Genomic DNA, 25,628 nt, shown 5'->3' with positions numbered 1-25,628 from the left:
CATGGAAAACCTTGCCCTAAATAGCGTACTTCTTGATGGGAGCTGCTGGATACTGAACACTTTTGAAAATTTGGCTGCTTCATTTAGGGTCCTAAATGGGAGTTGCGCAGGCTTGAAAATCTGGGCCTAGTGCTGTATGCTAAGTACTTCAGGAAAATCTGGCCCTTAGTCAGAAAAAGCTAACTTCAGAATATGAAATCTCCATTAGGTTTGGCGTCAACCATAGTATTTAATCATGGATACAGTTTTCCCACAAACTTTCATTTGTTTTCTCGGTAAATTCCTTATGGGATATAAATGAGGATTTGAGCCTGTTCAATTGAAAAATGTTAAACATTTTACATCGGAAGACATGATTGAAATTTTCTTTTAAATCCCAATTCCTTGTCTCTTGATTCTTGAGGTGTTTCAATTTCATGTTGTATTGATTGATTGTAAGGCTCTGTAAAACGCTAAGTATATTTTAAGGCGTTCTGCAATAACAAATCAGTTATTTTAAATTGGGTTAACAGCTGTCCCTTGGACATCTCAAGTTACAAAAAAAAAAAAAGGTTGTAGAATGTATCTTTACTTTGAACATCTCTGGTCTTAATTGCATATGTTCCTTGTTCCTAGATTTATACATTTACAATTAGCCATACTAAAACGCATATTGTTTGCGTGCACTCTGCTTACCAAATGATCCAGATTGTTCTGTACCAGGGACCTGTCGTCCTCATTATTTATCACTCCCACAATTTGTGTGTGATGGGCAAACTTTATATTAATAATGATTTTGTTTTCATTCAGGTCATTAATAAAAATGTTAAAATAGCATAGGACCAAGAACTGATCCGTGTGGAATGCCACTATTAGCTCACTCGTTTGAAGATGATTCCCCTTTGATAATCACTTGTGTAGGGTTAGTTCTGAGTTCATCCTTATCACTGTAATAAATTGTGTATCTGGAGTGAAGATAAGAAGGTACTCGCTTCTCTTTCTTTATCTTTTCATTTTAATTCAGCCCCTTTTATGCAGTATACTGCAATGTGGGCCATCTTGGCAATGAGCAGGAGAAGTATTGCAAAGAAGAAAATTTGCAAAGGCTTCCCATATGGAAAAATCAGGTTCTACAAAAATTAGCCTGAAAAACCAAGGTGTTTAGTACAGAATAGGTCCTTTCTATAAGACTTTTAAAGCAACCTATATAATTTGAATGGAATATTATACCCTGGCTATGTAATTCTACAGATGTGGAGAAAAGTTGTCATCAGGGCCAGTGCAACCATTTAGGCAACCTAGGCAGTCGCCCAGGGCACTAGGATTTGGGGGATGCCATTTTCTTCGGCAGCGACCGCAGTGGCCAGATCTTCAGCCGCCCGGTCGCCGCTGGCATTTAGGTGGAGGGAGCTGGGGCAGGGGAGCACTTGGAGGGCCGCCTGCAGCAAGTGGGGGTGGGAGCGGCATGCAGGGGAACTCCACACCCCAGCTCACCTCTGCCCCGCCTCCTCCCCGAGCACGCCGTGGCTACTTCACTTCTCCTGCCTCCCAGGCTTGCATCACCAATCAGCATAGGCACCGCAAGCCTGGGAGGTGGGAGAAGTGAAGCAGCCATGGCATGCTCGAGGTGCTCGTGCTCTTGCACGGAAGCAGGGGTGAGCTGGGGCTCGGGGGGTGCCTCAGGGTGGGGGGTGGGAAGCTGCCGCGGGGGTGTGGGCGACTCAGGGCGAGGGGGGAAGAGCTGCCGCATGGGGGGAGCTCCACCTCAGGGTGGGGGGTTGGGGGTAGGGAGGGTGCAAGGTGGAAGTTTCGCCTACGGCGCGAAACATCCTTGCACCAGCCCTGGTTATCATTCTCTATCAAGTCCCAAAGGCCTTTTCTGCGAGGGCTTATTCTAAAGTTTTTGGATTTACAGGTTGTAGTAGAAAAAACGGTTTTTAACATAAACAGAAAAGGAAGAAAGCTCATTCCTGATACAATGCAGCCCCTTACCTACCAAGTTATGAAACTTTGACTTCTCAGTGTCTTTACCCCTTCATTTGAATATCAGGAAACTGATTGTGTTTTAATTAATACTCAGTCAAAAAACCTTTACATTTGGGAGGGGGAGTTTAGATCTGAATTTTGCAGTGTCAGTCCATCTCTGTTTTTAAACAAGGACTAACGTACATATAGGTGGGTGTATTCAGAGCAATTTACTGATTGTGATAATATACACCTCTACCCCAATATAACATGACTTGATGTAACACAAATTTGGATATAACACGGTAAAGCAGTGCTACGGGGGGGACAGGGCTGCACACTCCGGCGAATCAAAGCAAGTTCAATATAACGCGGTTTCACCTATAACACGGTAAGATTTTTTGGCTCCCGAGGACAGCGTTATATCGGTGTAGAGGTGTAGTTATCTTTTAAGCAATATACAGAAAATAGGCTGTAAGAAGTATTACTATGGGGTGAGTTTCCAGTTTTTGTTCTTAGAAAGGCAATTCCTATCAATGTTAATGACAAAAGGCCCACAAAAGAAAAAGCCCAGAATATCCTACAGATGTTCTCTGTCTGTAACAAAAAAAAAAAAAAAGTCATTTGAGTATTAAAACATTGGGTATTAATGTTCTCCTATTCTTTCTGGATTATATTGTAGCTGCCAACATGGTGATTTTACCACTCAGTATCTGCCATTTACTCTCATTCCTGATTTGAATTAAATCTGTTGAAATAGAAAAAAACATTCAGTATTTTCCAGTACTTTCATAATGGCAGCAGGAGAACCTAGTGACATCTGAGAATGGGGAAGCAGAAATGACATGGGAAGTTAAGATCAGAACCAAGTTACAGGAGTAGATTAAAATCCCACTGTACCTGACTCCAAACATCCAGTGCTACTTGTAATAAATGACAGATAATTCTGCTTCCTGATGCTCTTCCAGTTATTGCAAGGAAAGTTTAGAGTGCCGTTTAAACTTCATGCCAAGCTTGGTGCCTGTGAAAAGAAGAAAAACTTTTTAACATAAAAATAGCTAAATTACATTGTGGTCTCAGTTTCCCTAGTGTTAACTTTTAGTTGCATCCCAAAAGCTCTGACAAGTATTTATATTATCCTCCAGAAAAGGAAACTGTGTCTCCCAAGTACCAGGAGAATTATATGGTGTTTGAAGCAGGTACTCATCGAACCTCCTGTCATTTTCAAACTCTGTTGACTAGCAGCTCCTTTAGCTGGCTGGAGTCTGCTAGGGCTGTCGATAAAAACCTAGACAGAATGGTAACTGGAGATTATTTAATTCACTGAGCAAGAGAACCAAAGATTTAGGGAGAAAGGACCAAGAGACACATTGTATGAAATTCAAGGTTTTATTTTATTGTTAGCCATTCAGGACTCTTTCCCCCCCCACTACAATAAATGAGCTCATTAGACATAGGTGTGAACAATGGATGACTGATAGAACAACTTAACTCTTATTTTTAATATAGATTTAGTATAATATAAATGTTGTTAGTATGATTATTTAAATAATATTTGATTTTTAATTAGAGAACATAGTCATGACTGCGGTGCACTGGATGTGATCTAAAATTGAGATCCCAACAACTTGTGCTAGCTAAAGATCCCATGGCAACTTAATAAGAAAAAGTACCAATGTATAGTTTGAAACAGTCTAAGAGCCTAGCCCTGTGAATATTGCCCGGAGTTTACAACTACAAATAGTGATATTGGACCAGATCTTGGTCCCTGCTACAGCCACTTTGAGCTATCCTAATCAGGCTGATAAGGATTCTCTGTGAGAACTGTGGAAGGATGTGACCAAAGCATCTCTACACTCGGGCAATCTCTGTCTGATATAATGGCCCCTGGGGAGCCATTAGCAGCTGATACAGCTAACACATGTCCTGTGCCAAACACAACTCGAGGACCCACGGACTGGGGACACTAACCTCACTGGAATTACCCAGTTACATATAAGCATTACATCTGGTAATGTTACCAGGACTGGACCCTAAGTTAATAAAACACTTTAGATCCCTTAGTTGAAAAAATAGTTATAAATATAAGATACTGTATTATTGTTATTTTTATTCTTATCGACTCCTGATGATGGCAAGATGTCCATGTACGAGGCCGCCCTTTAGTTTTAATTGGATCCTTTTACTAAGAGATAATCAATGTCTTTTTTCACCTCTGAATTTCCTTTTTATTCCAAAAGAAATCTGTATTTCATATTACTGCCCACTTATCTTAATTTGAACTTTTATTTTGATCACATAGTAGAATACTCAGTTTACATAATAATTCTGTTGTTCCCTTGACAGTTCTTGTTGCCTAGATTTGCTGTTTTTTGTTACCTTACATGAATCATTAATTGGAATCCAATGTTCTTGGCAGGAGAACACTTGCAAATGACAGTGTCATACATCTGTGCTTACTGTGGGCCTGAACCAATTTTCAAATGCAAATAGAACTTCGAAATAAAATCACAGGGCTAGACTATGGTTTTGGATACTGTTTGTTGTTTGATGTGTACAATAAGATAAACGGTTCTTCAAAAGCAAGGCTTCCCAAGATACCACTGAATGTACCTTTTGAGGTGCATGGTGCTAAGATGTTTACTGTACTGTTGTTCTGCATTTCTCTTTGGGGCAGAGATTGCCTTTTTGTTGCTTGTACAGCACCTAGCAAAATGGGGTCTTGATCCATGACGGGGGCTCCTAGGCACTACTGAAATACACATAATAAAGTCTAGTGATGCAGCACTTTCATTTTGATCCTCCAGTTCAGCTCTCAACAAGCAGCAATGCTATAGAGAGTATTCAGTGCTTGATTCAAGGTGTTAGTTATTTGGATGAGAATGCTGTATGGAAACTTCACTTATAAAAGGGAGAAAATCTAATGGAGGATTCTGGGGTCAATGGGACATATTTTGCCCTCCGGGTTATGGACCCAATACAATATGATCTTTAGTAGGATGGCCCTGGAAACAGCAATATTCCTATTTTCAGGCCTGCACCAGGGACCCTGCCAGTTTTACAGAAAAGAGTTGGTCTAGCCCAGTTTTTGTAAATAGCCTGAGCAGACTCTGCACTTAAAGGATATGTCTACACTGCAATTAAAAACCAGGCTTGAGCTAAATGTCTGTTTAATTGGGGTGTAGACCTTGGGCTGCGAAGTGGGAGGGTCCCAGAGCTCGGGCTGAAGTCCAAGCCTGAATGTCTACACCGCAATTAAACAGTCCCTTAACCTGGGCCCCACAAGCCCGGCAAGCACAGACCAGCTGCGAGTTTTTAATTGCAGTGTAGACACGCTCAGAGAAGCTGCCAGCCACCTGAACTGATGAATTTGATAACGAATGAGATGAGTGCTAGTATGTCTAAAAAACCAGGTACCGTGTAAGGTACTCAGATATCAGAGTGGTGAGCATGATAAGGGTATGTCTACACTGCAATTGATGGGGATTGCAGTTGAGATAGGCATACCTGTGCTAATTGTAATCTAGCTTAATGTGGCTAAAAATATCAGTGAAGATATGGTGGCATGGGTTGTACAAGCGCATCTGGAACCCAGAGTACTTACTATGTTGCTAGCCCAGGCCAGGCTCTGTGCCACTATGTCTTTGCTGCCTTTTTTAACTCGTTAGCTAGATTACGGCTAATGTGGGCAAGTCTGCCCAGCTGCAATCACACTTCCAGTTGTGATGTAGACATACCCTGAATGTACCTAGAGAGACAGCGAGATCTCTTCCACCCTAGCCTGTCACATATTGATACCCTGCCTCTTTTCCTTCCCCACGCGCAAGGCCTCTAATAAGCTACTAACTAGTTCTGCCTTACACATGGGAAAAGGAGGGTGCTCTTGGGTTGAGAGAGGAAGAGGAGGAACTGGTCTTATTTCCTTTTTCTTTCACACATTGCCAAACCCTCCAGTGCACACGTTGCTGCCCCGCCATCCCCCAAAGAGTGCCTTTAACTCCCCCACTTCAGCCCCAGCAACAGGGTTCCTGACTTGTAACTTTGAAAATCTGATCTCCCCAATCTTTACTCTCTGCTGGAGTTTATCTCCCATGACAGTTTGTTGCACAAATTTAGCTTTACCGCATAACCACGTCCCCAGCCGCTACTAAAATCCAAAGAACCTGGGACTGGAACTTAGAGCAAAAATACTTTGCTGTCAGAAACAGCAGATTGCCACCAGAGCAGTTGTAAATTACTTTGTGCGTATTGATAGCAAACATTTGTCATCTCTGGGGAGGAAGTGTTAAAAGCAGTATTTGACTGCAAGCAGGACAGATAAAGCATCTGTGCCTTGTTCTAAAAGCTGAACTTAGAGATCTTACCAGTGATCACCAATACTTTTTTATAAGAAAATGTGTCTCATCTCATTTGTTTTAAGTGGAAAGTAATAATTACAAAAACAGTGTCAATGATGCCTTCAGAGTTTTTTTTGGCATCTGGGTTATTTCATTGTATATCAATTTATCTAGCAAATGACTTGGAATGATTTGCAAAAAGGAATTTAAAACCAAAATTGGAGAGATAAGTCAAATATGATGTGTTAGTTCAGGGGAAGTTTATATAAAGCTGCTTAGATATATTTGTAAAATCTCCAAAAGGCCCCTCTACTAATCTAATTCTTTACAGCGCATAAAAGAGATGAATCCACAAAACTGGATGCCCTTATGTCCTTGGCTTTAAGCATCACAAAATGAGACCAAGATGACATTGCTCACAGGACAGCAATGAAGGAAAGATGCTCCATCTCTGTTCAATTATAAATAGAACTTAAATAAGTAACATATTGATCATTTCAGCATTTAAGACATATACAAATTCTAAATAGTGATTGTCTCCCAATCATAGCTCAGCAAGATGATTACATCTGAGCTGCCCTCTTTTAGATTAAACCTGGTGAATAATAATCCTAAAATCCTGATCAAAACTCACAAAAGCAAACAAACAAGACTGGGTTTATCAAATATACACTGGAAATGTTCAAAACACGATTCCTAAATAACAGTGGCCTTATTTTCAGAGGCTGCAGTACCCACAATTGCCACTGAAATCAGTGATAGAGGTGAAAATCACATCTGAAAATCAGGCCATTCTTTTAGCTGCTTAAATATGGATTACGCACCCACCTTTGAAAATATTGTCCAGGGTAGACATCATACGTGAGAAGAGACTAAATACCTAAAACGGGAAACCCCAAATACAATTTAAGTGACTGGCAAAAATAAAAGAAACTTTATTGCTTGAAATTGCCATTTAGTATTGATGAGAAATAATCTTCCTCTGAACTGAAAATCAGAGCTTTTGAGCAAATAGAGGTAATGTGAGTATTATACACTTTGAAAGGGGACAGTTCACTGAAAACTAAAATATGGCTGATTCAGGCCCCTCATTCTGCCACCTGACATACCTTGGTTCACTTTTATGCCTAGACTCTGCCCCTCAGCTGACAAAGGCTGAGGTTACTGGAGAGGAAACCTGCTTAATACCTGGAGAAAGGAAGTGTTCACTTCACCATTATGAATAGCTGTACTAACAGTTCCAAGCCCACTGTGGACAAGGATGTTAGCTTTAAGGGATGAATTAGCAAAGCTCTGTGAAGACTAGAGAAGAGAATATCCTTATCCTGCAAACACTTCCATTCATGCTTGACTCTACTCACATGAGTAGTCCCGTTGGCTTCAGTGGAAATACAGGTTCTTAACTTTACATATGTCAGTGCTAGCAGGGTTGCAGCCCTATGATCCATATATTGGTCATCACAATATTTTGCTGCTGAAACTGTGCTGAAGACATGAAGGATTTGGATGTTTTTAATTGAAGAGAGTGGGATTTATTTTTATTCAAGTGTTGCAATACCTGGCACGTTTTGGGGAAGGTTATTAATATCCTCAACCACTCTCTGCAATGTTTCTAATTTCTTGATTAAGCATGTCTTCATGTATCATTGTATTTCACCAACTCTTGGAAAGAAGAGATTGTTTTACTTGTCAGAACTTGATTGTTTCGACTATGTTTTCAGTAAAATCAGTCAGTCCCCTGTTGCCTGAAAGTCTGAATCTGAAAAAATCTAGTTCCAAATGGACTGCCGTTGTGAAGTCACTCAAGGTGAGAACTGTTGTAGACTCACTGCTTTTTGAATCACGGTCATACATGCATTTTAATAACATTCAATAAGGATATTGCATAACCTTAGAGAATTGTCTCATGCTCCATAATTCAATTTCTTCAGCAATAAAATGGGCCTGTTTTTCAAGATCTGTAACTTATTTTAAAATGTTACATTGGAAATGCTTTAGAAAGGGTGCAGGGGGGAGAAATAATACAAATAGTTTTTATTTTTCTAAAGAGGTAAACAAGGTGGGAGTTCAATACCAAGTAAAATGGTGAGCCAGCATTTACACAGTGGAAAAAAGGCTCTGTTTACACAGCTGAATTTAAAGCTGTGAATCTATTTGTTTGAAGTGCAAATGGATGTGAAAGTTAAGACAGAGATGGTTGTATTGTATTATTTCAGTCCTCCACTTCCAACTCCATTCCTAGCTTTTCTGGGTTTTCATATGTCCTTAGAGGACTCAACACAGAAGAGTTATAATAAAAGGCTAACTGTGGGTTTATTTTTCTGCCATTTAAAACAAATGCTTCTTTCCTAGGGAGTTGAGCGCATTGACCTGCCAGGCCTCAAAAGTTTGAGAACTGCCCGCATTCTTAAGGAAGGCATGGTGCTGACTGTGGAACCAGGCATTTACTTTATTGACCACCTGTTGGACCAAGCACTCAATGATCCTTCACAGTCTTGTTTCATCAATAATGAAGTCCTGCAGCGTTTTCGAAGTTTTGGTGGGGTGAGTAACTTCACTGGGTTAGATAATGGTTCTGGCAGATTTTTGGCTTTGTCTTTTCATATGCAGGAAGAAATTTTGTTTTAGAAAATGTAATACATTATGAAGGAAACTACTTCTGTAGAGGGCACTTTGTCAATTGAATCCCTCAGCCCAACTGCATGCTTTCTAAATTCGTTCTTTAACTCATTCACCTCAGATTAACTGGAGGCCCATTTTCTTCACTGATAGAAGTACTCTCCTCCATCACTAACTGGGTGCATGTTAAATAGGTGGCATGTCTACAGGGCGAGGCAAAGAAACTTGTACATTATGAAACAACATACTAAGGTTCATATTGCTGACTTAGTTTCTCCTCAAGCCAGCAACACAAAGAGAAGTGTTCACTTCTGCTATGGAAGGAAAGCCTTGTGTTCCTTAATCCAGCGTGGCATTAGTAAAGAACTGAAAAAGTACTTGAGCAAATTATAGTTGTCCTGAAACCTGCGCACCAAGAATGGAGAGATGCTACATAGAGAAGTTCAGGGTTTTCATGAGCATGTAAGTTTGACCTTGGCTGCTCAGGCTCCATATTGCAAGGCCTACCTGGCAGATTGTGCATGGAGGAGGATGGCTGTCTCAGAATAGAGGCTATGGGGTATGAGTCTTGCACCACTAATGACCCCAAATTATCATTTACATCCTAATGGCTGGTGTGTATGTGAATAAGCAGAGGGACTCATTCCCATCATGGTATCTGTGACACTTCTCACCTCACTAACTTCACTCTAGAACGTTTAACCAGTTAGATGCCTTCAGATACTTTTTCTCGTTAGCAAAATTAGCATTTTTGAAAGGTGTCAGATTAACACTCTGAAGACTGTAAATCCTGTGTTCTTCCACAGTCAAGAAACAACACAAGCAGTAGGAATTAGAGCTTTCCCTTGTCAGTATATCCCTTAATTGGTGGAGAGGCTTTTAGTTCAGCCGGCACTCCTTGGCTTGTCTGCTGAGACTCTCAGCAAGGACAACAGTTAGTGGCAACTGTGGTGGTGATTTAGGAATTGTCAGTATTGCTATCACCAACTAATTTTTCATAATCCACCAAACAGTCATCTGCTAGTAACAGCTTCACCACTGTTGATCTGAGCTGGCTTTGAACCGCCAACCTAGAAACAAAAGGTTCCATATTCCATTACCAATCCTCTGAGTCATCCAATCTACTATACAACTGGCTTTAAAAGTACTATCTCCAAAGTATATAATCTTATCACACGATGTGGGACTTTACCCTCTGGTGTGTAATTTGGGATGTTATCTTACCTTGTTATTTCTTTTGTCAGTACTTGCCAGCCAGTCATGATCCTGGTGAATGAAAGGAGTGTGTTATGTTTAACTCTACATTTTCTAACTTTGAGCGTGTCATACTGTATTTGACCCTTAAACCTGTTTTAAAGGGACACTGTAGACACCCTGTCCCAGTTCACCACCACCATAAAAGTAGGCTGGGTTTTTGTTACTTATCCCAAGAACAGACTTTGGGAACCATTTAGTAGTTGGATTGAATCCTGGCGCTCTTACCTTGGAAATATTCAGGTAAACCCCCAATTATTCACTGTATTGGTGCAAACACCCCAAAGGAGGAACACATGTTTGCGTTTTAATTCTGCAGGACAGAGCATGTGGGGGGATACATGGGCTCCCGTTGTGTGTGTTTGGAGTAGAACAGTCCATTTTCTGCTTGTATCCATGAGCCCAGTGTTGCTAAGTTGTTGCCCGACTAACTCACTCTTCATGTGTTGAACTGTAAATGTTTCCTTCCAGGGGGTTCCATGAGCCCCCAGAATCCAATCCCTTCCATAATTTTTGCTTTATCTCCCTTAATGATGACTGCTATTTCCATCTAAGAAGAACTGGATTGGGCCTCTGAATTTGCCAAGGGGATTGGTGCATAGGAAAGGACTACCAACCTCAGTTTCTAATCCTCACTTATTATTTAAAATAACAAAACAAACACAGCTAGCTGGCGTCATTTAATTCTGTCCAGGAAAAAAAATTGAAATAAGTTTCTAAAACTGAAATACATCTAAATTTTACAGCAAAGTTTAAAAGTAATACAATAAAAATACCTTGACGATCCTTGTAACTCTGGCTCTTAACATGAGTCCTGGGAGATGAAAGATAATCTCCAGTGAATGTTACTTAGTTCTCAGTAACTGCATTCTAGTTTATTTTCATTTATACAAGCTGAATTAATATCGCTTCCAAACACATTTCAGGAGGATTATCCTCTGCAAACCAGAAAGATCTCAGAAAGTTGTCTGCTGTACCAATAATTTATGATAATGTATGAGGCTCATCACTATAGTGTCTGGCTTTACTTTACAAGACTTAAACTGAATAGCAAAAAACGATCCCAAAAAAGGAAGCAAATTCCCTAATTTAATGCTGCAAAGCGTAACTTAGCCAGTAGGAGACAGGAGATTCCAGAACCTGCAGTGAGCGTGTAAATAAGTGGCCAGACTTTCAAAACTGTTCAGCACCCAGCGCTGTTTTCTGTGGAGATTTTAAGTAGTGAAACTGTTGAACAACTTTCACGCATGCTTCATCGCACTCTAAACGTGCTCAGTTGAAGGCTTAGACATATTTCTGGCAGGAGCAATTTCCATAGGAGAGGACCCACCACTGGGAATTATTGTCTCCCAGGCAGCATGGTGGAGCATAGAAATGCAGGAACAACCTCTCTCTCATCCCCACCCATCCCAGCTGGTAGAGAACCTGAGCCTTTGTTAGTCTTTTCACTGTTGAGAACAGAAAGAATTGGAGAGGAAGGCTTGTGGCCTTTATTCTAACCACTAATGCTTAGGGTTGGCCAAAGAGAGGAAGCAGAATGCAAGTAAAGCTCCAGGACAAAGTAAGAAAGAAGAGACAACACAGAGCTCCAATGTGGGTGCCCAGTGCCAAGTTTACAGTGGCTCCATGAAGCTGGGACCATGCTCAGAAGGGGCCCCGGCCTGCTCCACTTGCACTGTGCCCCGAGACCCTGCTGGCTCCCCCCTCCCACCACTTGATCCTCTCAGCCTGCCCACTGGCTGGTCAAGGGCTCCTCTCTGCCACACCCCCTGCTGTTCTCAGCCCCCTGGCCAGACCCCAGTGCACCTCCAGCTCTGGGCAGTCTCTGCTTCCCTTCACCTGTGGGGCCCCAGGTGTGTATGTGTGGGAGGAACAGTGTGGAGGGCTTCGCTGGGCCCCTCCAGGCAAGTGCGTCTTGAGGGACCCCAGCTGGGGCAGGTCCTGGCCTGGCTGATCACGCCACTCCCGAGGGGCCGGAGTGATTTCCAGCCCTGGGACCAGCCCTGGCTGCGCTGCCGGCTCAGCCCAGCAGACACAGTCATCTCCCAGGAGACAGGGCATGGGGGAGTGGGTCTGGGCAGGTCCTGGGCTGTGAAGGGGCAGAGAAGATCTGTGTGTGTGTTGGGGCACTAGGGTGTGGGGGATCAGTGGAGGGTGGATGGTGTGTAGGGCACTGGGTCTGGGGGGGCTCTGGGAATAGTGGGTCCAAGAAGCCTCTGGCTATAGGGAGTTGGGGGGGTGCTGTGAGGTCAGGCAACCTGAGGGGAAGGGACACGCTGGCAGCACAGGGCCAGTGACTGTGCCTCTGGCAACTGCCAGTTTGTAAATAGTGCCCTCGCGCTGGGCGGGGCAGGGCCTCCCCTGCCATACCATACCCCATTGCCTCTTGCTGGCCCCTTGCTCCGAGGACTGACCTCCCCACCCCATGCTCCATTGCCTCCAAGGGGGCCCACAAATATGTTCGGCGCTGGGCCCACAAAAGGTTAATCTGGCCCTGGGAGCCTAAACTGCACCTGGAAAATGAGTGCACATATGCAAGTCCTATACATAGATGTCCAAATGACCCATGTGTGTGACAGGTTCATGCACACTTTATGGGTGCAACTAATGTGCTCAGACTTAATGATCTGATTTGGGGTCAAAAATGGATTTCTTTGATCGCTATTTTCCTGGAGGTAGGCAAGAAGTTAAAGTCTATATTATTAATTGTGCCACTTTGGAGAGTAAGGATGATCTAGAGTGTAAAATACTAGACTGGGACTCAGGAAACCTGGGTTCAATTCCTTGTTCTGCCACAGACTTCCAGTGTGAACTTAGGCAAGTCACTTTCTTTCTTTGTCCCTTAGTTCCCCACTTGTAAAATTAAGATGATTTTTCTTTCTCGTGTCCTTTGTCCTGTCTATTTGGATTGTAAGTTAGGTGGGGCAAGGACTGTCTCTTATCAGATATTTGTACAGTGTATAATACAACGTGGCACCAGTCTCATCTGGGTCCTCTAGATGCTTCCATCATACAAATGATTGTCCAATTTAGAAAGTCCAGTGTGGTTTTATTTATCGTGCAGGAAAAGTGGCTGGTTTCCCCAAGGGAAAGTGGAAGGCTGATACCCTAGCTTTAAACAGTATCCTCTGAGCTTATCTTTCACATGTACTGGGGTTTGAGATTTCCATTTCTCATAAGCTGATTACTGATCTAGGCTGTTCGTGTGATGTTTTCTCTAAAACTCGGCAAAACCATCCATCTGATTTTGACCTATTATGTTCAGTCTCTGCTCAGGCTTCATATTGCCCCATAGCATTAGTTGTTCATTGAGCTAGCAACCAAATTAGCATGTGTAAACTCTGTATGTCTGTCTGTAAAAACACTGAATCACAACTGAATTTTAAATAGATTTTTAAATTTATTTCCTGCTTAGATTTGCAAATCGTTCTCATTTAAAAGCAAATTGCTTTACATATTCCAAGACCTTGAAAACATGCTAATGTTATGGTATTATTTTTCAGAATGTCACTGTTTAATTCAGAAATAAACATTAAGCGCAATTAAAAGGCAGAAAAATTTCCTTTTTGCACCTATACAGGGGCATTGAATTGCTTTTTTATTTGGTTCACAGAGCAATGTAATAGTAGTTCTACGTACTTTTAATTTACATAAGGCTGAGCTCACTTCCTGTGTTTGTGGTAAATGGATGTTACAGAATGAAACAGGTTACTAGTAATGATTGAAAAATGATTCATTATCACAAACATGCTTGTCTGCTTCTTAATATTTCACATCATGCAAGTTTAATAGTGTCCGAAAAACATGTTTATAAAGGTTTTGCATAGAAGATAGCTACTAATTTATTAACTGTCTATAAATTAGAAATGGACCGTTGATAGAAAGTGTGGCTGAAATGAGAACATGCTGTGTGCAGGAGGGGGAGACTGCTCAGGCTGAGATAATGAGGAAGTGTCACTCTGTAGTAATGCTGGAATGTAGTAATGTGGCAGTCTTGATCTTTGGATTTTCAGCAGGTGGGATTTTATACTAGTGTAACCCTTCTGCCCCTCTGAGTTGGCAGCAACAAGGGCCAGGTTCAGTATCCAGGGGTTCCGTTTCAATAACACAAGGCATAACCGGCTCGAGCCCCCACCCAGTGACCTGGGACACTAATACACTACCCTCCTGGACGCTCTAGGAGGCAATACTTCCCTTCTCGCAAGCATGGAGTCTGAGTGTAGCGAAATCTTTTTAATAAGGAAGGAATCATGCGGCATCCATTGGAGAAACACCACAGACAGAACACAAACCATAACCACCCCCAAGTACATTTGCAATGTCCTTCCCCCTTAGGGGGTCTTAAGTCAATCACTCCAAAGTCCAACAACCAAAAGTCTCCGTCAATGCCACCCAGAATTCAAGATCTATCTGTAGAGGTCCCTCCCCCCAGCCTGTGGTGAAAGGGGCACCTTACGTGGTCCAGGGCCAACTGCCCGCCTCTCTGTGGTTCTGCTTCTGCTTCTCCACGAACTGTTCCGCCTTACCAGCTGCTCCACTTGCTCCTCCGCCATCCTCACAAACTGCTCTCACTCCACCAGCTGCCTCGTGAGTGCTCAGTTGTCCCTGCAAACTGTCGGCTCCGCTCGCTCTGTGGCTGCTCCACACGCCCCACACTACTCCGCTCTGCCGCCACTCCACTCTCACTCCACCAGCTGTCCTGTGGTCCGCTCCAAGCATCCCCATAAACTGCTCCACTCCGCCAGCTGCTCTGTTCCACAGTATAGCTTCAGCTCCCCACTAGTTAACAGTACCAGTGCCCAGACTCAGTAATTTCAGCTCTTTGTGATTTCAGCTCTTAGTGATCTCAGCACATAGTAGGTGGAGCCTGGTAGTGGCACCATTAGCCCAAAGTGAGTTCAGCTCAGCAACCTGTATCTAGATCTTTAAGGGAATAAAAAATCAACCTTGACATTCACAGTGGAGAGAGGAGGGGGTGTACTGGTGCTTCTAGCTCACAATCGGAGCCTGCACACAGCACAAATACCTGTCCCCCCACCTCTCTCCATTCAAGGGTTTGGAACCCATTCCTTGTCTAGCAAATACCACCCAATGAGGTTGAGTCATTTCTGTCAACAAAGCGTCCACAGCTCGGCAGTCTGGGATGGGGCAGGCGTGCCTATGCAAATATTTGAGATTTCGCATTCCAGACATTCTTTCCACACTTCCCATACTTCACCACCAGATGTCAGGGTACAGCTCATCCTGACTCTGCTTACACTAGACTATACTATCTATAAGAAATATATCTATAAGAAATGACTACTGCAGACTATTCAGTGCTCTGTTGCCATTTGGTGTAAACATACACGTTTCTTGTGTGATAAACTTGTAACCTTAAAAATAACAAATATGCTGGTGTGTGTCAGTGGAAGGCATCAGAATCCCTCCCCTTACCTCTGTCCATCTGCTTCTCCAGAGTGCCATCTCAAACTTCTCAAGGCAGACACTCAGTTCCTTTAATCTGACTGCAGTGTTTATGCTAATTTAATTTGCATAGTAGGTTCTATGAGCCATATTTTTCCATCGTTTCACAGGCAGGACTCCCAGCAGCTGTATCCCATGTGACTTTTCTAACCATGTCTGGGGTCTGACATAATGTTAACCTGAACTGTTTGTTTAACTGTATATGTGAATCAGAACTGTGTTTTTAGAGCCTCAGAAGCTTTAACATATTCTAGCGAGAACTAGATATGTGTGACAGCACCCTTCACTTGGCAGACAACACAGGACATCCAGCCCAGAGCACCTCACTATATTAGTGAGTCTGGAAAACAGTGTATTAAGCTGGTTACATATTTAGCTGATGAAAACTATTTAACCCACATCATGTCCTTGGCTTTACCCATGAGACTGCTGCTGCGGGCAGGATTTGGTCCATTGAGTCAACCCCGTGAAGGTCTGCTGCTGGAGTTACACAATTGTGCAATCTTATCTATTTAAATAGGTCATGCCACCACACTTGATAGGAGAGTGCTGTTTGAAGGACAATGCCTACATTACTGGTCACTTTGCCTCTCCAGAAATATTTCTGAAACAAGTCATTTTGTGTATAAAAACCCAAAGATGCTTAGAGGATTGTTGTACAATGTATCCAAAAGCAAGACATGTAACTGAAAGCCAGTCACCTGCAATTTACTGTACATGTGACAAAGAATCTGAATTAAGGTTGCACAAGCAACTAATTTTTGAGTGTTTGATTTTGCAGTCTTAATGTCCTCGACATAGTGTGTGTGTGTGTGTGTATGTGTGTGTGTAATTTCCTAGGTTTTTAAAAAAGAAAACTAAAAAACCAAATTCCATCCTGTGGCAGCATATTGAAACTCATGTGGGTCATCAGTAGCATTGCAACCTTTAGATCCACCACTCAGACCTCTGCCACATGAGCCAATAAAGTAAGTGATTGTAGTAGTAGGTTGTCATCCTCTGTGTGGACCATCACTGGAATAGGATGAAACACACATTTTGTTGTAGATTTCACTGATATTTGCGACAGCAGAGGAATGGTGAGACTCAGGAATCTTAGGTTCTGTTCCAGGTTCTGGAGGGGAGTGTTCTCTAGTGCATATAGGCTCTTCTGCCTGTTTTCTCTCCCTCCCTCCTCAAAAAACAAAAAAAGGGGGGGGGGCAAGTTTGACCTGTTCTGCCCTGTCCCCTCAAACCTGCCCTGGTTCCTTGTCCCTATCTCATTCTCCTTGCCTACCCAGTCCCAGTCTCCACTCCTCAGGCTTCTTGCCCAGCCAGTTCTTGTCTTCCCCTTCTGGCTCCTCATCCAATCTCTCTCTCTCCATCCCTTCTTTCTTCCCCTCTCCCACTACGGGTCCCAGACCTAGTCTTCCTTCCTGGCACCTCATCCTAGCTCAGTCTCTCCTCCCCCCACCCTGATTCTTTGTCCAAGTCTGTGTTCAGTCAGTCCCAGTTCTACCCTCCCCATCCTTGGCAACTGGTTCCAAGTCTCCACCCCCATTTCCTTCACTGGTTCCCAGTTTTACCATCACCCAATCCTAGTCTCCTTGACCAGCCAGCTTTTTCAAAGATCACATGGCAATGTTTAGGATTCTTTTGCTTGCGTTTTAGTCTTCTGATCCACTAATGATTTCAAGAACAATAAAATAAAAATCTTTCTCAGGTGCATGCACTTGCTCATGCCATGTCATCTACTTGTCTTGTGGAGTTCCAAATGCATGCTTTTCAGAAAATACAGAGAAAAGAGAGGAGAGTCACATCCTTTCATTTTACAGCTGTGTGAACTCAACAGTTTATTTAATTCTGCTTTATAATACACTTTACTTGATACTATGTAAAAGAAATAATCTGGCAAAGAATCATAAACGGTTTAATATGTCTAGATGACTCATTTTGTTTGAACAAATGGATTATTTTGCAAGCAGAAGTACAAATGTTAACCAGCTTTATTTTTAGTTTAAAATGTCAAGAGGTCAGAAACAATTAAAGCCACTGTAAGGTGGGAGTCACCCTGGTTTGTGTTCTCTTGGATTGACACCTTACTAAAATTGCTTTTATTGCAGCTTAGTGACTTACTAGCATTTTTCTGATAAGATAACAGGAATGACTGTGTAGGCATATTTCCCGGTAAAAAGAGATATGGGAAATTAAAGCTACACAGAAAATGGTACAGGCTTTTCATTTTAGCAGAACAAGGGCTGGAAATGCTAAGAAAAAAACCCTGCTACTTTCTTACCCAACCTTAAAGTGTAAATGATCCTGTTTGTTAAAAGTAATGCTGGAGTAAAAGCTGCTGTAAGACTTTGTCAGGTCAAAGTTCAGTGGTTTGCTAGAAACAGTGTCAGGTACGTGTAATTTATTGTGGAGCTAATCATACTTTTAAAAAAAAAAAGACAACATGATGTAAAGTGAAAAAGACAATTAGATCCAGCACAACAGCATGGCTGCTCTAGATACAAATGGGTCAGCATTTGAATGGCACCATACTCGGGCAAATCTGGCCCCAGCATAGTTAGAGTAAATGGATTGTGAGCTGGAGAAGTGCCAGAGGAACCAGGGAAAGGGTTTGCCTGATTCCCTTGCTGCCCCCTGTGCCTGAGGTTTTGGGTTTCTTGGATACATATAAGGTCTCTTCCTGGTACCTGGCACACCAAGTGCAGATCAGGGCCGATGCAAGGATGTTTCGCCCCTAGGCGAAACTTCCACCTTGCGCCCTCCCCCTCTCTGCCCTGAGGTGCCCCCCTCCCACAGCAGCTCTCCCCCTCCGCCCTGAGGCATCCTCCCCCCGCCCCAGCTCACCCTTGCTCCGTGCATGAGCACCCCGAGCATGCTGTGGCTGCTTCACTTCTCCTGCCTCCCAGGCTTGTGGCGCCTAAGCTGATTGGCACCGCAAGCCTGGGAGGCAGGAGAAGTGAAGCAGCTCACCTCTGCCCTGCCTCCTCCCCAAGCACATCGTCGCTGCTTCACTTTTCCCGCCTCCCAAGCTTGCGGCATCTAAGCTGGTTGGCATCGCATGCCTGAGAGGCGGGAGAAGTGAAGCAGCTACGGGGTGCTCAGGGAGGAGGCGGGGCAGGGAGTTCCCCTGCATGCCGCCCCCCACCCTTACTTGCTGCAGGCAGCCCTCCTTGCGCTCCCCAGCCTCAGCTCCTTCCAGCTGCCACGGTTGCTGCCAAAGAAAATGCCGGCCCCCAAATCTGCCTATGCCGCCTAAATGGTTGCACTGGCCCTGGTGCAGATAGACTCCTTCCCTTTGCCTGCTGGCTTTAAGTGAACCTGAGAGACTAGCGTGGACACCTGCAAAGGGGCAATTTCCACCCTAATGGACTTCTGTGCCTCTCTCCTAGTAGTGGGAAGTTCTGGTGCTCATCAAGTCTTGTTCATCTAAACCAAGCCAGGTTGAATGTGTACTTTACACTCCAATTGCCATTGCTTACTAGTGTGTCTCTTGGAACACACTAGAATATACTGGTAACTGTGTGTTCTCTGTAACAGGTCCGAATTGAGGATGACATTGCAGTGGCAGCCAATGGAATGGAGCTACTAACGTGTGTCCCACGTACTGTGGAAGAAATAGAGGCTTTCATGGCAGAAGCCCAAGGCAGCACCAAGTCATTTGACTCCTTGGCCAGCCAAAAGTAGTAAACTCCACAGTGGTTGCTGCCTTCCTCTAACCAGCCATCGTTCTGATTTTACACCACGGCTTAGAAAATCAAATGTATCAATTCTGCACAGCAAATTGAATCAGGCAAGTCATTAGGCTGGAATGATTACTTTATTAGAAATGAAGTTAGAAGGATTCAGCACTATACCTTGAGGTAGCTCTAAGTCTTTATGCTTGCAATCAACAATTTATATTACTAAGTGCCAACTGGAAAGTATTACAGCATGAACAGTTGAAATTATAAATCTTTAACATCTCTGCTCATCTGTATCTTTCCAATCAGATCTGCATTTTGATAGCAGTGATTATTTTTTTAAAATAGCTGTATTATCTGAATGTTGCCTGTAATCATAAGAAAATTCTTAGAAATCCTATTTTGGAAATTTATATCACAACTATTACAAAGTCTTTTTGTTAATTGAGAGTGGCTAAAAAAGTGACACACCTACATTTTTCTTGATATTGATGGAATGGACAGAAGTAAATGTCTAATAAAAATCCTCCCTGAAAGTTGTTCATAACTTTGTGTAGATCACTTTTTCCATCTCCCATTACGTCCGTCTTCCATTACCATAAATTATCTGGGCTTTCTACCCATTGTATGCACTGGAAATTCAGGCACTTCATTAACTACGTTTTATTCCCCATGTACTGAGGGCACTGAATTTTCATACACAGGCCATGTCCCCTTCGCTCAGAAAGGCAGGGAGAGATGTCGGTTTCTGTCTCTGTCCTTTAAAATGTCGGGTACCATGGTTTACAGATCTGGAGTCTTACAAATTCCACCTGAACAGCATAAAGAGAGTGTCTTATGTTACAGGAATTGAGTGTTATGCAATGGACTACACTCTATAGAACAGGTGGGATTTTCAAAGCTATCTGATAATAGTAAAGAATCCATTTAAAATTTGCTTTGATGCTCTATAAATGTGTAATTATAAACTGAGTTTCCCTGCATGCAAGATATGCATTTTCTAGAGGAACATTTCCTTACCATACAGTATATGAATATTTATGAGATTGTCCGCAAGGAATAAGTACATTTCTCGCAATGACAGGATTGGATTACTTACACACATAACAAATAAATCCAGATCATGTTTCCTTGTTTTGTGAATACACTAAAACACAGTTTAGACTGTCGGTTCGTCTGGGTAGTGACCTTGCATGTAGTCTGACTACAAAGCGTCACCAAAACAATTCTTCTGTTGTATAAACAACACATTAAATATTTATTTTAGCCCAAAAAGGGGGGCTAGGTCCCAAGTATATTGTAAAAATCTTAAAAACCAAATCATTAATCCCAATAACCTTAATCTGTTCAGAAACTCAGTTTGTACAGATGTTAGCTACAGTAATGGTAGCACCTATTAATACTCTTTAGAACTTTCCCAGCATCATCATATAACCATCAAGTGCTCAATTTCACTGATACAACCTCCAGACTTCTGGGCCCAGATTATTCCTTGTGTTACAGAAGGGGTGGGCAAATTTATTGGCCCGAGGGCCACATCTGGGTGGAGAAATTACATGCAGGGCCGTGAACGTGGGGCAGGGGGTTGGGGAGTGAGAGAGGGTGTGGAGTGCAGTTGGGGGCTCAGGGCAGGGAGTTGGGGTGGCACAGTGTGCTTAGGGCAGGGGGTCGGGACACAGGGTACGGCAGGGGACTCGGTAGGGGGTTGGGGGCTCAGGGCAGGAGGTTAGGGGCTCAGGATGCAGCAGAAAGCTTAGGAAAGGGGGTTGGAGTGCAGACGGGGTGTGAGTTATAGCAGGGGGTTGGGGTGCAGGAGGGGTTCAGAGTTCGGGCTCTGGCCTGGCGCCGCTTACCTGGAGCAGCTTCGGGGTGGCAGCAGTGCACAGCAGGCCTAAGGCAGGCTCCCTGCCTGCCCTGACTCCGCACCACTCCCAGCAGCAGCTGGCACCACGTCCCTGCGGCCCCTGGGGGGGGCAGAGGGCGCTGCGCACTGCCCTCACCTTCGGGTACCTCTCCCGAAGCTCCCATTGGACGCAGTTCCCTGTTCCTAGCCAATAGGAGCTGCAGGGGGTGGTTGCCTGCAAGCAAGGGCAGCGCACTGAGCCCTCTGCCCCCTCCCTTCCCAGGGGACAAAGGGATGTGGTGCTGGCTGCTTCTGGGAGCAGCACAGGGCCAGGGCAGGCAGGGACCCTGCCTTAGCCCCGGTGCACCCTTGGGCTGGCAATCCCGCCGGCTGGATCCAAAGCCCTGACAGGCTGGATCCAGCCCATAGGCTGTAGTTTGTCCACTCCTGTGTTAGAGCCACGGTGCACCAGACCATTGCCACAAGATGATCCCAAAGTGGATGGATCAACAGGTGGCATGGAGCCAGAATGGCAGCTCTTGACATCGGTGCCAAACTCCCTGTGACTGGTGTAGGGGACAGGGAGCCCTTGATACAGCACAACAATCTGCAGTTTCTGTAACAAGACCCTAACTTGTATCAGGGCACTAGCCTGGCACAGTGCAGCCTAAGATCACAGAATACAACTTCAAATCACTTTTGGTCCCCTGCTTACTGCACTGCATTTTGCGCTTCTCATCAGCAACTGGAACTGGGTCTTGATCTGGAATAATTTCTTCTGAAAATGTTAATTGGGTTCCTCTATGCACCCCGAACACACTCATTGTGATTAGTCAATGAGTGACCCATTGACAAATACAAAATTGTGCTAAATAGTGATTAATCAAACACATACATTTAAATATTCTAGTCTAGAATACTTGGCTCAGTTAGTTTTGATGTAAATTTGTTTTACAAAGGTGGGGACTGTTTCATCTTGTAGTGGTAACTCCACTATAATATGGCTTGTAAAAGGTAAGTCTCATGAGCTCTAGAATGAGGTTTCTGCTCTTATAAATTGTCACTGAGAAGTGCGGTGAGATGATGGGGCTTCTTGTGACTATTGGCAGGCTTGTCTGTAACTGCATTAATCCTTGCTCTGCTTTTTATGCCCCCTAACAAGCTGCTAGCTATTGAAACGTCCTAATGAAAAGTACTCCAGTTTTTACTGCAATAACTTTGCAGCTACAAGAACAGATACCGAGAGAGAGTCTAACAACATTCTAGACTCTCCTCCATCCAAAAACCCCTGACCAGTTTACCCAGTGCAAGACTGTGCCTGTGTCACCACTTCCTGGCCTCGGTCAGGATCTATATTCCTGAATAAGTCAAAGTACATTTCTGTAATCATACTCTGAACACACCCATTAGTTCATGCCTCTGCTGCTCTGGGCACTTTGAAACTGTCATTTGCTTTGGTTGTATAGCTTTGATTATTTGAAAGTAACTTTTTACAGGTTTTAGAAAATACAGTTTTGGATTTGTTTCAACTAGAATATAACCTATGTCTAGTTAATAGGCTTCCCCCTTCCTCCGTGATTAATCTTGGCAGACGTTGTTCCCTGTTGCTGTAGAACAGGTTGAGCAAATAATACTGTAGAAGGCAAAGCTGGTTGTGCTTCAACATGTACCAAAGAACAAATGTTCTGAAAGGAGAAAGAACAAAATAAATGTCACACAACTGACATATTTATACCTCTTCCATTAAACATGTCCCAGATGTTTCTCTAAATCTAGTTTTGTTTTCTCAAATTTTTCTTTGTAGTCAGGGTCCCATTAAATTTGTCACCATAAAATCTACGTCTTTCTGCAGAATTCTGCTCCAGAATCTCAGCTTTTGTTTATAAAAAACTAAGTACAGTATCTACCCGTTGTGCTTGTGGGGAAAAAACCCTTCCAAGAATGAGTCGAATATAGCCCATGCAAAGATGTCTGCCCAATGCCTGGTCTACACATACTGTACTGATTTAACAAAGGGCGGCTATACACTCAAACAGCCACCGAAAGATCTCACTGCTGCACTAACTCACACCTTTTGTTATTTTGGTGCTAGTGAGTGTGTGGCCACTCTTCTGTTGGAGTAGGTTCCCTATTTTGATTTAGCCTAAAGTAATTTTTCCAACTTAAAAACTATGAAAATAGAGTAGTTTTTTTCTAAAAAGTCTTCACACTAGGGGTATGAAAGATTTGTTTGGTTTGTTAGATGTGAGAGCTAACGTTTTAAATATGTTAGCTGGTCAAGGGAATAGGTTATAACTGCAGCTTGCTCATTTCTTCTAGGGTTTTCAAGTGTGTTAGCTATCATGTTTTTACAAACACATTTTCCCCCTAGGATGGACAAGTCCACACAGACTTTCACTGAAATAATAAAGGGAGTGAATTAATTAGTTACTTTGATGCAAGTTTGTGTAGCCAAGGCCTGAACTGATTTAAATTGGTGCAATGCACTTGTGTGGATATTAGACCTCATCTAAACATACAGATTGTATCAAGCTAACTTTCCTGGGAGAGTTAAAGTGGTACAATCCTCTCTAATGTGCATACTTATACCAGTATAGCTATTCCCATGCAGGAAGGGGAATAACTGCATCCACACTAGGGGTTGCCAGTGTAACTATTATGGTAAAAGATCTCACCTCTAACCAGACATGGTTAAACTGCTACAAAAGCTGTGTGCAGATCAGACCTTACATTAGCAGGTCTTAATAACTTGGTAACAAACCTGAGTCTGCAACCAGCCTGAAAAAAGCACCTAAAGAGAGGAGTGCATTGCCCCAACCGTATCAGAGGGGTGTAAATGTTGAAATCTGTTATACTGCAGTATTACCTAAACACCCCCACTGTGCTAGGTGCTGTACAAACAGAGGAATGCCGAGGATTTTGTCACAAAATTTATGTCAAGTTTGCCTCAGAGTGCATGGAACCTTGCTTACAGGTCTCTATATATGCATGTGGGATATGCTTCTCCTGTATAATCAGCAATAACTAATGCATAAAATCCAAAATGAACTTGAAAAACCCCATTGAAATAGGTATACGTTGAAATCTCCAGTTTAGAAGACTTTATCCCACCAATTACTGAGGAAGAAGGGAAAAGTACCAGTATGTGTCTGAGTTGTACAGTTAACAATAGAAGTAATCCACTGTGTCCCTACATTACCCCATGGAACTGCAGGTTTCCAAGGAAGAGAAGTAAGATTGATGTATTATGTTAAATAGCCTGTGTGTGCTGGAACAGCTGGGAGCCAGGTAAGGAAACCCTTGTCTCTGACTAGCCTTTGGTGGAGTTAAGGTCCATGCTACTATTCCTTTGACAATAGTTGTGTATTATTTAAGTAACAATAGATTCAGCACAATCTCTCTTGAAACTGATCCCCCAATTACATGTCATTTAAAATAATGAGCCTTTAGTCTCTTGTGTCAATGGGTTTGTGTATTTAAAGGGACACACTGCAGTCTGGGCACTTCTCTAGTCGAGTAAGGCAAGCGCATTGACTGCTGTTAGAAAGGTCCCTATGCAAACAAATCACTTTTCAATCCTTTCATAGTGTTTAATTATTTTAAACTAGAAGAAATTGGAAAGCACATTGTTAGTGCACAGAGTGCACAACTCATAATATTGTCTTGCCTGAGTTTGGAGTGTGTAGTTGGGGTTTTTTTAAGTCTGAAATACTAACTTTTTGGCACTATAATTTAAATAGCTAGATGAGTGACCAGCTCAGGAACCTCCAAGTGCTGTGTCCTGGCGGCAGAATCTTCAGCTGCCAGGAAAGAGGGTGCGTATCTCAAAGTACCAAGGCCTGTGATGAACACCACACAGAATTGATGAAACGCTGTCCAGCCTTGCTTACTGGAGGAGAGTTGGCAGGCAATGCACAGGTAAGAGACCACTCAGATGCTTAGGCTCCAGTTTTTGTGATACAGAGAACAATGGCAGATGGTAGAAAAGGACAAAAATAAACATTTTTGGGTGTGAGGAGTAATTATAGCTAGACTGCCAGGTCTTGTGCTTAATTCCTTTCTGAGTCACATGTTAGATCATCAGCTTGGATGGGAAAAGGCATGATATGATATAAGAACCTCAGGCAAAAAGAATGGAGTATGCCTTTGTCTGTGTATGTAATGCAGACAGAGCTCTTTTCAGTAATGATGGGAATCATCAAACAAGGATTCTACATAGATTAAATATGTGATCATTCCTGGTCCATGACTGGAGCTCCTAAGTGCTTCTGCAATACAAACAATATCATATACTGCTTTTTAAATGACGAGGTGGGAACTTTGCCTTGCAGTTGTCTTCAGAATTAGAGTAATGAATTTCACAACCAACATGACTATAAAGGACCTATTTCTCATTTTACATCAGTGTAATTCAGTTGACTTCAACAGAGTTAGTACAGATTTACGCTGGCTCAGAATCAGAACCAATGAGTGTGGCATTAAAAGGAAATT

General features: G+C 42.9%; 1 protein-coding gene across 2 annotated transcripts in view; it reads left to right on the top strand.

Annotated features, from left to right (window-relative positions):
• PEPD (peptidase D) overlaps positions 1-19,841 on the top strand; it is a 243,908-nt gene extending 224,067 nt beyond the window's left edge. For both annotated transcript variants that reach the window (XM_075073631.1, XM_075073630.1), the window contains 2 exons: positions 8,634-8,825; positions 19,152-19,841. In XM_075073631.1, coding sequence (XP_074929732.1) covers positions 8,634-8,825; positions 19,152-19,298 — 339 coding nt within the window. In that variant the 3' untranslated portion in view covers positions 19,299-19,841. The remainder of the gene's footprint in view (positions 1-8,633; positions 8,826-19,151) is intronic.
• Positions 19,842-25,628: the final 5,787 nt, after the last annotated feature.

The sequence above is a fragment of the Chelonoidis abingdonii genome, chromosome 19 (assembly GCF_003597395.2).
Source record: "Chelonoidis abingdonii isolate Lonesome George chromosome 19, CheloAbing_2.0, whole genome shotgun sequence".
NCBI lineage: Eukaryota > Metazoa > Chordata > Testudines > Testudinidae > Chelonoidis > Chelonoidis abingdonii.
This window is presented reverse-complemented; position numbering and strand designations above follow the sequence as displayed.